We start from the raw sequence: 15,360 nt of genomic DNA, 5'->3' as shown, positions 1-15,360 counted from the left end.
TTGGATCAGTGATTCAAAGAATCAAATTATTCAATCAATTATCAACTGTATCAATAAAAGAATCAACAAATCAGAATTACTTGCTGAATTCTTGAAGTTGTAACTGTGTAAATTTTAAAGTGGGAGAAAATTAAGTGATTGATGCATATCCTCTTCGATTATCAAGAGCGCTGGAAGTGGTGATTCAACCATGAAGGAAAACGGTTGAGAGTTCTCGATGAGAGTCGATAATTAGCCTTGAATAAAGACAGTGGTTTGATTATGGAAGACAGTGATGTTGCTCTTAAGAAGAGCAGATAAAAACGTTTTGCTGTTTAGATGAGCTGAAGAAACGTGCGTTCTTGAGGAGAGCAGGAAAGAGAAGTACTAGTTCTTCCAGAATATTCCTACGTCTGAGACCTGATGCTTTGGCGGTCGTTGAAGATATGAGAATGACGAGTTAGAAAGTATTGATTTTTTATCAGAAGAAGAAAATATATCAAACAATAAATTCAAAATTCAATTTGCACTATTGAAGGCAACGGCGGGGCGGTCTAGATATTCACAATTCTTCTCATTAGCTTAAAGTGTCGAACTTAATTTCGCGAGTGAATTGAACCGTAGCGGAAGTCCAACGTATTTTATGACACTATAAATAATAAATAGGGTTTTCGTGTGGGAGGTTTTAGTGTATGCAAACAATTTCTACTCCATCGGTTCGGATTTATCGCGACCACGGATTTATAGTGCGGACCATTCATAATTCAATGAGACACTTATTATGTAATGCACATACACACAAACTCATGCGGATCGGAGCGGCCGTTTCGCGCATTTGCATTCAATAAAAACAGGTCCAGGTTAATTCTCGTTGTTTCAGCTGTAAATGCACGTTCGTTTCTCTGTGCTAATGAAAACAACCGTCCGTGTACACACCAATTATATACAAATTTATTACTTCGAACTTTGGTTACAAACGAACTAGAAAATATCATTACAAACATAAACATAATTAAACGTACAATAATGAACGAAATACATAAACGAGACAATAAATACACTTGTTTGCGTCTCTCTGTTCCTATTTCTTGTTGTTTCTTTGTTTCACATTTTAAAGTTTCGAATCGAGGATAAAAAAATGTAACTGTTTGGCTATCGTTTATTCATACATTGATTATTAACAAACTCTGTACTTTTATGACTAGTCATGATGATAATTGAATCCATGTTGAATACTATTTCAAATTCAGTAATTTACAAGTTTATTGTAGAACTAGTTTATAGCTTAACACTTTATTTTGGCTTAGAGATTCATGATTTACCAGTACCTATGATAACTCTATAAGATATAATATAAAAATATCATTTTTATTCAACTTTTCACATATTCTAGTATTACTTGAATAGTTTGTAAATTATTTTTTAACTTTCTCCCTATTTTTAAATTCTTTTTAGTTTTTAGTACATTGAATTGTATCTAAAATAAAATATTTACTATTGCCTTTCTTCACGTTTTTGATAGGTCTATAAATATAAACTGATATGGTTTATTAAATAGTAAAAATGAGACATAGTAAATCAATTTTATGACAATAAACCATTGCTATTATCATCACTGAATATAACTTTTTTTTAAATTTTTATAAGAAAAGTATAGCTTCGGTCATCATCATCAATTATATTAATTGTTTTATCACACTATCATCTGCATTTCAGTAAAAATATAATTTGATATCCAAAACATATATTAATATTAATGAAATTATCTTAGTTTTTTTCTTTTGTTTTACTTCAGTTTTACTGTAGAAAACTTTGAAATAACCATTTTTTATTATTATGTTTTGTAGTAGAATGAAACTTTTCTTTTCGTTGTTTCCTTAACTTCGACAAAAAAATAAACTTTACTAAGTAGAAACAATCGAAAATTCAGTTTCTTTTTATACCAGAAAACTGAATTTCTTTCATGATTTAATGATATTTTTATGTTATTAAAAAAAAGTGATATAGACTTAATAAATATATATTTTTTTTTATAATAATAACAACGAAATTTATTGCACATCAATATCAAAGTAGAAAGGACTAGTCTATATATAAAATTAATTTACGAATTAAAATTTCCATTGGAGTGATGCGTTTTTATGTATTTAAGTAATATCTTGGACATTTTTTTTGTTAATAAATCACTTTGAATTCACATGAGATTTTATAGATTTCAGACTTAACAAAAATGATGTTGCTTCAAAAAAAATCTTGATGATTGATGGTACTTGAAACTAGTCATTAATCATGAATATATCATTAAAATACGTATAGTTTTTTTTGCTAATTCACAGATACTTCTTCGATCCTCGAAACGAAAACTTTATTTAGTTTTGCTTCTTGCTGATGAAGGAATCATCCCGGAAAGAGTTCATAATTTCTCATCGCTGAGGTTCAGCATATTGTAGTAGGAATGATCGGGAAATCGCTCCAACTCGATGTAATCGGTTTCGGTCATGATCAGCTTTTCTAGTAACTCTATGCACTCGGCGAAAGTGGGCCTCTGCTTCGGATCTTTATCCCAGCAGTAATACATGATGTTGTACAACTCCCTCCGGCAGTGCTCAGGTTTATCCAAACGATGTCCATCACGAACCTGAAACAACGTAATTTTTAAAAATAAAAAGGAAAATTGTAACAAGAGCACGAATATTCCAAGTTCTAATGTAATTATACATGTAATTGCATTAAGGGAAGCAGTGCTTTCGTAATCACAAAAGGCAGCTGCTGTTTCCCTGTTTTTTTTATAACCGCTTTTTTCTTTCCATTCTTTGTTTTATTCCGGACTTTAGAAACATTTCAATTAAAGCGTTCACCTTTCAGGGAAGACCAAAGTTACCTAAAAATAGAAAAGTTTAGGGTGTATTCCGAGTTTAGAGTAGATCCAGAGGCGGATTTAGGTATGGACTTTATGGACTTCCGGTAAACAAAATAGGACATAAAAACAGTGTTACTTGAGGTCCCTCAAACAATGTTAGTTGAGGGCCCCAAATCTATGGTAGCCTTGGGTCCCCAAATAGTGTTAGCCCAAGCCCTCAAAAGTTATCGGTCCGCTCCTGAGTAGATCTATATTTAGAATTCCAGGTTTTGTCTCCTTTTAATAAAAATCATGGAAATCGGAATTCGGAGTATCGCATAAAGGTATGTTGCATTCAATTCGTGGAAAGTATATGAAACAACAGATATTAATTTATTTTCAGAAATAACTCCGTCTACAAAGTTGCGTGATATTTGCAGCATTTTTCTCAGTATTTCTAGTTTCCAGCATCGATCCGATAGAGCTTCGAAATAGGACACGGATATAATATTTAGTGAAGTTTGCTCATCCCATTATTCATTAACAAATGGTTATTACTAGCAAGAGGCTAGTATTTCTTCCAATCCAATTCATCCTAAGCGAATAATATTGTTAGGGAGATGATAAAAAAAACGAAAGTTATGTTACAATCATCTACCATTAAACTACTGCAAGATGAATGCGTATTTTTTAAGCTGTTCTTCTAGGCCAATGTTTCATAAATATTTCACTATTTCGATCTTTAAATGTAGATCCGATTTCCTAATAACGAATGTTATTATTAGGAAATCAGAACATATAAAAAGTTTTTTCATGTTATCTCGCCAGATTTATTGCATTTCTTTTTCATCCACTAATCTTTTTTTTCTCATCGTCTTGAAATACTATCTAAGAAATCGATGGACGCTTTAGCTTCCTAAACTGAATTTCATCAATGTAATAGATTATTTTCCATCCATCATTACGGATATACTTATAATATAGCCTTTTATATGAAGACTAACAAGTTAAGAATGTAATTGAGTATTTTTATATTTGAATCATGGCATTATTTATAACTTGAGAATAATTAACTCATTTAATGCGAAAAAAAAAAAATATTTTGTAATAATTAAAAGTTTTCATCTCCAAATCCAATGTTTCATAAATATTTCACTATTTCGATCTTTAAATGTAAGTTCATTATAGTACGGTTTGAAATTCATTAATTAATATGGTTTCAAACTGTGCGGGATATTGAAGAAACCGATTATCTGGACTGAGCGAGTTATTGTTGTATTTCAAAATTATTTTAAAGTTTCCAAATGTTTCAAGTTGTAGAAAATTATATTTAATTATTTATTTTTTATATTTGAATATTTCCACGTTTAGATCAACATATTTTGTACTATTATAAATTACAATTGAATATGATAATTCATTTATCATCTGGAAACCGTAGCAGTTTTACCTGACAGAAAATTAATTAATTTCATATTTCTATATGTGTAATTACTATATAAATCTTATAGTTTAATCCAATTAGGAAAATTGATCTATCTGTTTACAAATTAGTAGTTTATTGGAACTACGCCCCATTATAACTTCCATTGAATATTTATGTTCATTCAGAACACATTTCGTGCACTAATTATCCTGGATAATCATTATATATTTCGAGATTACGTTCTATTTGCTATTTGGAGAGTTGCTCGATTAAACTTTATCCGGCGGAAGGAGGATACGACACTGTAAATACAAAACGTAATGTATTTCCGGTTTCCGTTTGTCATACTGTTTATGTTGCGAAATAAAAGTAAATACTACAATTTTTGTAAGAATAATCATCTCTTCGTCTTCTAAATATTGATTTTGTATACAAAGAGCACACAAAGCTCTCGACTGATCGTTAAAAAAACGATACATGCGATACTGGATTTCTGATAAATTTTTAACGGACTCTAAAAGTACATTTATGGACGTTAGGGGAAACATCATATAGTGGAAGATGTATATAAATGTGAAAACGATGTTCTTAAAGTAAATTTAATAAAAACGAAATATCTTTTATATCAGAATTGATCGTTTCGTGTAAACAGTTAAAGAAAATAAACTCTTTATATATTTTGAATATTATATGGATTTGAAACTAGATTATCTAACGCCTCTGTTCACGAACAAGTCGGTTCCCGAACATAAATCTAATAGAATTAATGGCTTGGTTTCATAACATGCAAACTAAGTAAGTTAACTGCAATGCACGCCCAAGATACAAATGTATTCCAGAGTTTTTAAAAGTACATATGTGGGCGTATTTTCAGACTAGACCTCATGTAACTTTAGTTCAAATTGTGTTTATTACCGCAGCCCTCAAATATGTGAAGATGAAGAATTAAAGCAGACGCTAATATTAAGCAGGGCGTCTTATCCATTAGTCATAATGCCTAGGGCCCACGAGTTTTTTTTGGGCCCACGAGACATTTTGGGACCCACATGATTTTTTTTACTTGTAAAGTCTTATGTTTTCTGGAATCCACAAAAATTTTCGAGGTTTATGAAAGAAAAATATTTAAATTAGAATTTAAGAATACATATTTTGTTATCTCGATGTTTGACCAAACCTACCACTCTCTTAACCTATCATTATCTACTTGATTAGTGCCTAGGGTCCACAACAATCTTAATGCGAATTTGCTAATAATGACAATGATTTGGACTCGGAATTATACACCCAGTATTAAAAGAAACGATGGAACAACTCTGGAAATTTTTAACTAATTGTGTAATTACTGTGGGATACATATGTATCCCACGCGATCTCCAACTTAACAAATTCAGTCGTGAAAGTGGATGGTTAAATCTTTGTTTATATGAAGTAACTTTATTGTTTTTTTGCAATAAATCTCAAAATTTTCATTCTTTCAATTAACTTTATATTCTTATTTTCTGAAACCTATCCATATTTGATTACAAACAAACTTTTCCATATAAACAAACATATACAAATTCAAAGAATTAACTAAATTATGATTAGAGTTTCATAAACTATGTTCCGCGGAAAGTTAACCTATTCTATTGATTATATGTTATTTCATACTCTACAAAATACACAAGGTTATCACTGAAAATTTCAGGATTTATGAAGTGTTCCATTGCAGGAAAAGTTTGAGAAACTCTGATTATGATAGTAATAAAAAAAAATTATGTACGTGCACAGAAAGTAAAAAAAAAACTATGTAACAACATCACGAATATTCCAGGTTCAAATGTAATTATACATGAAATTGCATTAAGCTCAGAGGAAAACAATGCTTTCATTTACTTTTATATTATTTTTTTTACAACATCTTTTTTTGACTGATGATTGTTCAAATTAATTCGTTTCAATTTGCTTTCGTGTTGTAATTGCTCAATTATAGTAATACCTCTACATTGAATACGTACGCAGTTTTTATTTGCGTTATATTTATGAACGTCTAAAGGTTATAAATGATTACTTATTATAGACACCATTAATTATGTCAACTTTATGAGATTGTTACCGGTACTTAGTCAATTATATTATTTTATTTCTGTCAATTTATATTCGCTGTCACCTCCGCAATTACTGATATATGAAATAAAAAGAAGAGTACAGTTTAACCTCGCTTAACGAGCACCTCACATAACCAGAATTTTACATTACATTAGTTTATATGGGGAAAATTGCTTCCGGAAATTATGTTTGTTAAGCGAGGTGCCATTGTATTTAAAATTAATTATATAGTATTTCCTTATATTAGAATTCTCTAATTTTACTGTTTTTCAATGGAAGTTTTATAAAAGCTTTGTTAATAACGAATATAAAGAAAATGAAGACGAAATTAAAGAAGTCAACCAAATAAGCCAACTTATAAAACTTTGTTCTGTGTTTAACATATAAATAATTTTCATTTACATTATGAAGGAACTTATCCTCGTTATGGACATAATATGTTAACAAGTTAAAACGAAGTTTTGTTTAACGAAGTAATTTCGTTAATTGCAACCTATTCGTTAATCGAGGTGTGACAATATCCGTTTCTAAGATTATTACTTCTTAAGTTTAGATAATAGTAATAATAATATTCATAAAATTGTTGTACTAAGAAAAAAAATCGTCTTTATGATAAAAAAAAATGATGGAAATATTAACACTGTACTATGAGGATTATAAAAACTATGAGAATTACTGGAATATTAGCTGTTATATTCATTAAATTATAACAACTTCTTATAAACCTTAAGATATAAATTGTACAATATCAAATATGAGTTTCATAGTTTAATTTTATATTATTTTGATGTTGAAATATGTACTTTTTTTTCTGCTTTGGAAATATATGTAGATTTTACTGATTAATATTAAAATTTTATAATATTATTATTTTTTAATTAAATCAATTTCAGTAATCTTTCCTAAGTGATTTAAATCCTTTATATCTTTGTAAATGCATTGCAAATTCTACATCAAATGTGTCCATAAAGTTTATGAAAAGCATGGAAATGGAACATTCAGAAAGGAGTATTTATCAGTAAAAAAAACACCTTGCAAATAAATGCGAAAAAAGAGGGTTGTTAAAAGTATAGATTTCACACAAACGGATTTTTCTCCCAACATTTGGATTTCCCCGGAGTTTCGTGACGATTCCATCAGTCGAATTATATTTTATCTGATCTTGTGTACATACAATTATTTTACTAATTACTTCCTCCGTTAATTATTTTCTTTCTACATAGAAAAATTATCAGTGAGGGATCAATTTATTTAAGCGTTAATTAAATTTCTTTGTTTTTAGAATTGATTGTTGTTGTTTCTTATGTAATCATGAACATGTTGATGTTTGTGACTTTACTGTTGATGGTGGTAATGTACATGGATTAGTAGAGTTCAGTTTGTGGACGGTATTTTCGACATGCGCTTAATTGAATTTCAATTATCCGGAGGCTCCGGAGGTTCTTGTGCAAAGGAGATGCCCACGGTAGTTCCGATGGGATAACAGATTAACTGTCGGTTAGCAGAATCCCACGTGAATTATCCCAATTATCTCACTCATGGAAATACACCTCTAATTGCAGTAGCAAAAATCTCTTAAATCAACATTAATTATGAATACGTAAAACCACAGAAAAAAAAACATCGATGAATATTGATTTTTTCGGTGTTACTTCAATAAAATTACGTCATTATTATTTATATTGTGAATGTGTGGTTTATCTGAACTTATAAATATTCGCATCAATTATTATTCTCATCTTGTAGAACTTTAGAAAAACTGATTTCTTAAACATTATGAATTTCGACTAATTATTGTCTTCAATTATTTTTAATCATGTTTACTTCATAGTAAAGTTTCAAAATACATAATTTTCTTATATAAACAATTTTACAGATTGTTTCATTAAAATTATCAAGATTTTATAATTATATTCATCAAATGGTTAATATAATATGTAATAATTAGTTGTAATACATTGAATATTTCATGAAATTCACCAAAATATAATCTTTTTTTTTTTTGTACATGTATTTTAATACTTTGTATTTTAAATGTATTTTAATTAATTTAGTTACCTTAATTGTATAATTAACTAATTAAAATATGCAGTTTTAGCATAAAATTCATTATAAAAGCAATTAGTTTTTGTCTAATAATTTCTAATTATTCTAATTCATTATCACATACTGACTTCAAGTACGAAAATTGAGATATTTATATTACAACTATATTTATATTTGTTTGTATCTATTACAAATTTCCTGTAAATTATGATCAACATATGAAAAAACGTTTCACAAATCAGCAATTTTATCGATTACCCAACACAATTATCAATGATACCTCGATTTAAAGACAAATATTTAGATTTTCAAACATATCAACTGTAATATTTGTAACTGTTACAAGTTTAATGTAATTTTGAATCAAAGTTGAAAAACGTTTTTTTCTACGCTATGAAAATCGAGCGACTTCACAAATCATCATTTCACACAACACAATTATCAATGAGAATTTAATTTTATTTCAATTGCTAATTGTTTTAATTAATTACTTGAAATATATTATATTGATATGATTATTATTGAAGTAATTTTAGTAAAATAAATGTAATTAATTTTCATGTCATTATTCACAGAGTCACAAACAATAATAATATTGTAAATTTGAAACAACTTAATTGGCGTTAATTAATTGTGTGTTGCTTAATGTTAATTAAGTTGTTAATTTCTGAAAGATGAATCCTATAAAAAATCATATAAAATTTACATAATTTTGAATTAATGAAGAAATAAACTTCAATTAAATTATTACTAACAATAAAAACTTCCGTTAATTTGTATTACAAAAAATCTGATAAATCAACATAATTTATTAATGAATATAACCGCAAGCCAACAAAGATCAATTTTGATTTAATGGAAATTTGTAAAATAACGTCATTTTGATGAATAGTCAATACTTTCAATTGTTAAATATTTTTTTATGGAGATAAAACCTGAAATAAAAATACGTTTTACAAAGTTCTTAAGAATAACCACAATATTTTATAATCAATCATTATGCAATTTCTTAAAGTTTATATATGAGCTCATACGAGTTTAATATTCAATAAAATTAAATCATTTCAGAAAATATCGATATTTGTTAAGTTTTTTTCAAGGTTATTGCTTATTTTTCATCTGCGAAATTTCTGTTTAAATAGAGTTTATATTTGAACTGATACGAGTTTAATCTTCAATTAAATTAAATCTTATAAGAAAATATGTATATATAATATAGAGTTACAGGTAGTTTAGTTCTTTTTCAAGGTAATTTCTTATCTTTGAAACGTTTTGATAATTGTGAATTTTCTTCTTTAACAGAGTTTATATTTGAACTGATACGAGTTCAATCTTCAATTAATTCTAATAAGAAAATATTTATTATACTGTTAAAGGCAGTTCAGATCTTTTTCAAGGTACAAGTTTATTTCCTTTATTTACAAACGTATTGATTATTGATTTCAGTCTATTTTTTTGTTGTTGTTCAATCAATGAAGTGGGTTCATTTAAAGCTTTACCGTATTTTCGTGTAAGGGAAAAACCCTTTTCTTTTGCTCGTATGTGTTTTACCTTTCGCATGACTTCGGCCGCTGATAAACCGGGATAAGGAGTGCTGCCCAGCGTGACTATCTCCCAAATCAATACGCCGAAGCTCCAGACGTCGGATTTTGTGGAGAAAATGTTATCATACAGAGATTCCGGTGCCATCCATCTGATAGGAAGCCGGCCTTCGCTCTTCCTCTCGTAAACATGAGAGTCTATCACGTCTCGCGCGAATCCGAAATCCGCCACTTTGCAAGTATGCTCATCGTTGATGAGCACATTCCTAGCGGCCAAATCCCTGTGGATAATCTGCAAAAAATAAGAGATAGAGAATATAAATTGCCTAAAGCAGATGATCTCTTCCACTTACGCCTTTCGTTGAAAGAAACTCCATGCCCTTGGCCACTTGATAAGCGAAGGACGTCAAATCTCTGCTGGTCAATGATTTACTTTGACCGTGCATATTGTTGTAGTACCTCTCAGCTCTTGAATTCCTCAGGTAACTCTGAAGTTTACCTTTGCTCACGAACTCCATGACCACAAAAATAGGATCCTTGTCGGTGCAAGCTCCCAATAACCTTACTACATTTGGATGAGGTTCGAGCATCTTCATGACCTGCAGCTCTGACACCAAATCGGAACGTTCCTTCTCTGTAGCATTCTCTTTTAGAGTTTTCACCGCAACCACAGATAAACCATCTTTTTCTGCACAAAAAAAGGTTTTATTTTTATATTAAACATCAGTCATGAAAAGAGAACAGATGTAAATAGAAAACGTGACGGTTCTAAGGAGATTGTATTTGCTATTATTAGAAAGTTGTTGAGAGCAACTTAAATTGAACTTTCTGAAGAGCAACGGTAAAGAGAAATTAGAGGGTGGCGAATGTTATATAATTTGAGGTATTGAAGCTTCGTAACGAAATTATTCAAGGCTTTATATGAAAAGAATGAAAAAAAGGAAGTCGTTTGTGAAACTTTTAAAATATACTAGGTAAAAAATGGGCAAGGATAATGGAACAATTTAAATACATTGAGATGGAATGCCTTCGGGGTTTGCACATGAATTTAAAGTGATATACTCAAGTGCATATGTAAAACACACGAAAAATGAAAAAGTACACTTGAAGAAAACAATTGTGAAAGTAAGTTTTCAGACAAATTAAACTTCTTTATGTTCACATTACTTTAATTTAATAGAGAAGATATTTGCTCTTTTACCAATTAATTATCAGACTAAATGAAATGAATTAGTTTATACTAATAAAATATTAATAATAAAGAAATTTCAATTGAGTTTTTTTAAGAAAATTATTATGATGAATTGTATGAGAAAGAGAAAATTGAATCGAGTCAAGCGTGAAAATACAATTTCAAATGTCTCCAACGTTAGGAGAAATGAGGAATAAAATATTTTATTTATAAGTTTTCTAAAATATGTGTATATAACATATAATAAATTAAATTATGTAATGAAATATTAATTACTGTTTTTTTTAGAAATTTATTTAATTACATAATACATTTAACTGACTTAGTTAATTAGCTAATGAAATATTATTAGAAGAAAAAAATATGCAACATTGATTTTTATAAGAACACAATTAACTATCATTAATTGTATGAGAAAAGGAAAATTGAAACGTTTTAACCGAGAATGACAATTTTCAATGTCTTTGACATTAGGAGAAATGACTACAGTTTTTTTAAACCAATTCATTACTTTTTTTCTAAAAAATAATAAGATATTATTAATAAAACGAGAGAAATTTCAACATTGAGTTTTTGTAAGAAGTAATTCTCTTATAATGATGAATTGCACGAGAAAGAGAAAATTGAATTGAGTCAAGCGAGAAAATATAATTTCAAATGTCACCAACATTAGAAAAACGTTTAAAGAATATTAAAAAAGTTTCATATTTTCATTGGAATTTTTGTAATTAGCAAAATTAAAAAATTGGATTGTTATAATACTTTTATTACAAAATAATTTTTTATTATATTTAAATTTTATTACTAAAATTTTGATAAAAATATTTTCATAATTATATTTTTTTTGTTATGTTCTCATATGTGACTTGTGAAAATATGCAATTACATTAAATAACAAATTTTGAATACGTGTCGTTCTTTATAAAATATAAAAATTTGCGGCTCTCTTTAGCCTCATGTGTGTCCACCCCAGACACATTCATTTGACTAGTAAAAAGAATAATTGTAACACAACGTGCGGCTATCTAGACTTTCTGACAGGCTCTTTGCTCCAGAAAAGTTGCCGACCGCTTCTATATTTGATCATGTATAAAAAAACTACTAAACTATGTAACAAATATGTTATTATATATAAAGAACCATTCGAATAAAGATTTTAAGTATACAAAATTAACGAATATGCATAAAAACTTGAATAAATTCATAATTTTGATTAACAAGTTTTACTGATATGTATTCTTCAATTTCTGTATAACAATCCATGCGTATTTTTTTATTCCATACTTTCTTGTCCACAATTATGGAATTTTCCAATCAATTTTGTTGTTAATTTTATAGTGAAAAATAAAGTAAGTAAGAAATGAAGTTTGAATTAAATAATTGAAATTGTATTAAATAATGATCAAAGTATAAATGAATCTAATTGACTGATGATATTTCTTTTTGATATTATATAAATTTTGTCAAGTGTATTAATAGATAAGATAATTAATGGAAAGTTGGAAGGAGGAATTGTTGAGAATCCAGAGTTCAAATAGTTTACCGTCAATGTCGAGTGCCTCGCATTTCCAAACTTGTCCGAAGGCGCCTTCGCCCAAAATATTGAAGAACTTCAGACGGTGTCTCGGGAATTCCCAGCGATCGCTCTCTGTTGGCTCTGAATTCGTCTGATTTCCAGCCTGAATAACACAAATATATATATAAAATGATGATGGTGTGCACCTGTACGGCAATCAGAGTGGAAACAAGTAAATTCGAAAACAATAATTAATAGCAGATATGGATGCATCCATGTGTATTTTGCGTAGCATTTTCAGGTCATACATATTTTAGCAATTCGCCACGAACTTCCTATTAGAAAGTCAGCTGAGGTTCATTCACATCACGTACTTTGATCGCGTCCTCTTCGAAAAACAATCGAAGGTCTCTGCATGCGTCAATGCTGCCTGTCTGCTATAGTCCTTTCATACTGTTTATATACTTTATACTACATTTAATTAGAATTGTTCATTTATTTCGTACCTGAGTTGTGTTCCCATTAGGATCCCTGTCCCATTGTTCGTAACGATTGCTAAACGCTCTCGGACCTCGCCATTGCTGCATCGCAAGGTCCTCTTGGATCACTATACCTCCTGAATCCTTTTTCTATAAAGAAAACAACGAAACGTGTTAAAAAAAATCACTAACTTTATATATATAGAACATTTTTTTTTCTATGGTTTACCCCAAGGAAATGTACTTGGACATCAACAATATGAATTTTTTTAAATGTAATATGTCCAAGAAATAAAACATATAAAAAGTATTATAGAAAATTGTTTTTATCTCAAAAATTTAAATTTGAGTTTAGAAAAGATTTGCAAATTAGTAATTCTTATTGTTTGCTTTATCGTATGTACTTTTTGCGTAAATGAAACTTGAAAACAATGGATTTCAACAGAAGACGTTATGAAACCAGTAGAATTTAGATTTAGGTGCATCCTTTATACGAAATTCGATTGAAAAGTGAACCTTGAAACTGATATCTTACCATATCCTCTTTGCATTTCTTGGCCCGTGCTGCGCAGAGCTTCTTTCGGAATACCAGAGCCACGGATCCAACAATGACGAAGATGATGCAAACTGAGACGACTGGAACAAGCGTGACAGCCAAATCTGGTACAGACTTCAGAGGTCTATCAACAGGTATCAACTCGTTATCCGAATCGGTCTCATTCAAAGGTATAACTTGAGGAAAACTGGTGGTTTCGACTCGTGGAGTACTCGTCTGCAATCCGACAGGCACTAAATGAGTGCTGTTCTTCGACACCACCGGCTCCGGATAAGTCTTCTCCTGGAAATGAGGCACCTGACCTGGAGATGGTCGAGGTGGGAACGTCGGTATCTGAGAAGTGGGTGGATTAAAACCAGGTGGATAGGGCAGGAAACCTGGTGGATGAATCTTGCTACGGTTTGTAGGTTGCGAAGAATCTTTCACAATCCTCGCAAATACTTCAGATTTGGCTCCAAGATGACCGTCGGATACTTTCACGTACAAATTGATATCTTTTCCGGCCTACAATGATTTATTTTTTAAATATTTCTCTCAAATTGAACTTTTTTAAAAATATAAATTACCTTTCCCTTCAAAGACTCGTTTAAATATACAACACCGCTTTTGGCGTCGATCGTGAAGGGTATATGTTCTCCCTGATATTTGGGTTCGATGTCGTAGGTCAATTGGTCTCCTTCGTTATCCTCGGCGCGGATTCGAATGATCACCGATCCGACACTTTCGGTTTCCTCGATCGTCCAAAGACGGTTGAATGACATCGAGGGCGGACTGTTCAGTTGACATCTCACTATAACAGAAAAAAAAACAACAATCAGATATGCAATACTTCATTTAGTATCGGTAATCGGTTCCGCTAATATCAAATACTATTTATTTTTTTAATATTTTGTATAGTTTCTTTTTAGAATTTATTTTTCTCAATAGTTTGTTTTGAAATATTTAAATCCGCACTGTTAACACTTTTTTTTTCGAATTTATTACATAACACCAATAAAAGTTATTAAAATGTTTTTGCTCTATTTTAATTTATAATTAACTTTGAATATATTCTTAATTTTTAAAACAGTAATCACATAGAATTAAGGACTAAGTTTGGTGACCCGACATTAGCGCGCAGGTTAAAAGCGCACCAACATTCAGTAACAAATGCGCTCAGTAAACTTCCACGAATACATAGTAAATCAATACCTCGCATAGGGTAATCGATTCAGCCAATATACCGGATTGTTTGAAACCGAACTAATCGAGGAATCGAGAATACAAAAATAAATGGCACAAAAAGAATCTTAACAGTTTAAACAAACCAAACCCGCAGATTTTGCTGTAATGTATTTAATTTGACTTTTTTGTACTTTTGACTATATTGTAAATACTTTACAAATACAATTTCAATAATGTTTAATTTATAATTTTACTGACTAATTTTAGTATAAATTGAACTTTTTAAATTATATTTTTGAAACTTACATAAAAGGACAATTATTTTTCATTATTTTTTTCTTTTGAATCATTTGTAATATTGTTGATTTTTAATATTTTGAAGATGAAAATAGGGAAAGGCAATATACATATATTGTAAAATGACTTTTGCTTTGTCGACAACGAAGATTTATGTTTGGATACAACGAGTTGGGTCGCGCAAGGTGCAAGAAATTTCACTCGAAACGCTTTTATTATCCGTTCCACTTTCACCTA

The 15,360-nt window shown here is 29.7% G+C and overlaps 1 protein-coding gene across 1 annotated transcript; it reads right to left on the bottom strand.

Moving 5' to 3' along the window:
* Positions 1–2,064: 2,064 nt before the first annotated feature.
* On the bottom strand, positions 2,065–14,452 carry LOC108565944 (tyrosine kinase receptor Cad96Ca; the record flags this gene model as incomplete). Its single annotated transcript, XM_017925629.1, is given in 7 exon segments — positions 2,065–2,617; positions 9,930–10,211; positions 10,273–10,607; positions 12,655–12,790; positions 13,134–13,256; positions 13,642–14,166; positions 14,229–14,452. Coding segments are annotated over 7 exon segments (1,850 nt in total), but the record flags the coding sequence as incomplete, so codon positions are not given.
* Positions 14,453–15,360: the final 908 nt, after the last annotated feature.

The sequence above is a fragment of the Nicrophorus vespilloides genome, unplaced genomic scaffold (assembly GCF_001412225.1).
Source record: "Nicrophorus vespilloides isolate i.1.1-1 unplaced genomic scaffold, Nicve_v1.0, whole genome shotgun sequence".
Classification (NCBI taxonomy): domain Eukaryota; kingdom Metazoa; phylum Arthropoda; class Insecta; order Coleoptera; family Silphidae; genus Nicrophorus; species Nicrophorus vespilloides.
Note: the sequence above shows the minus strand (reverse complement) of the source record. Positions and strands in the feature narration are given on the sequence as shown.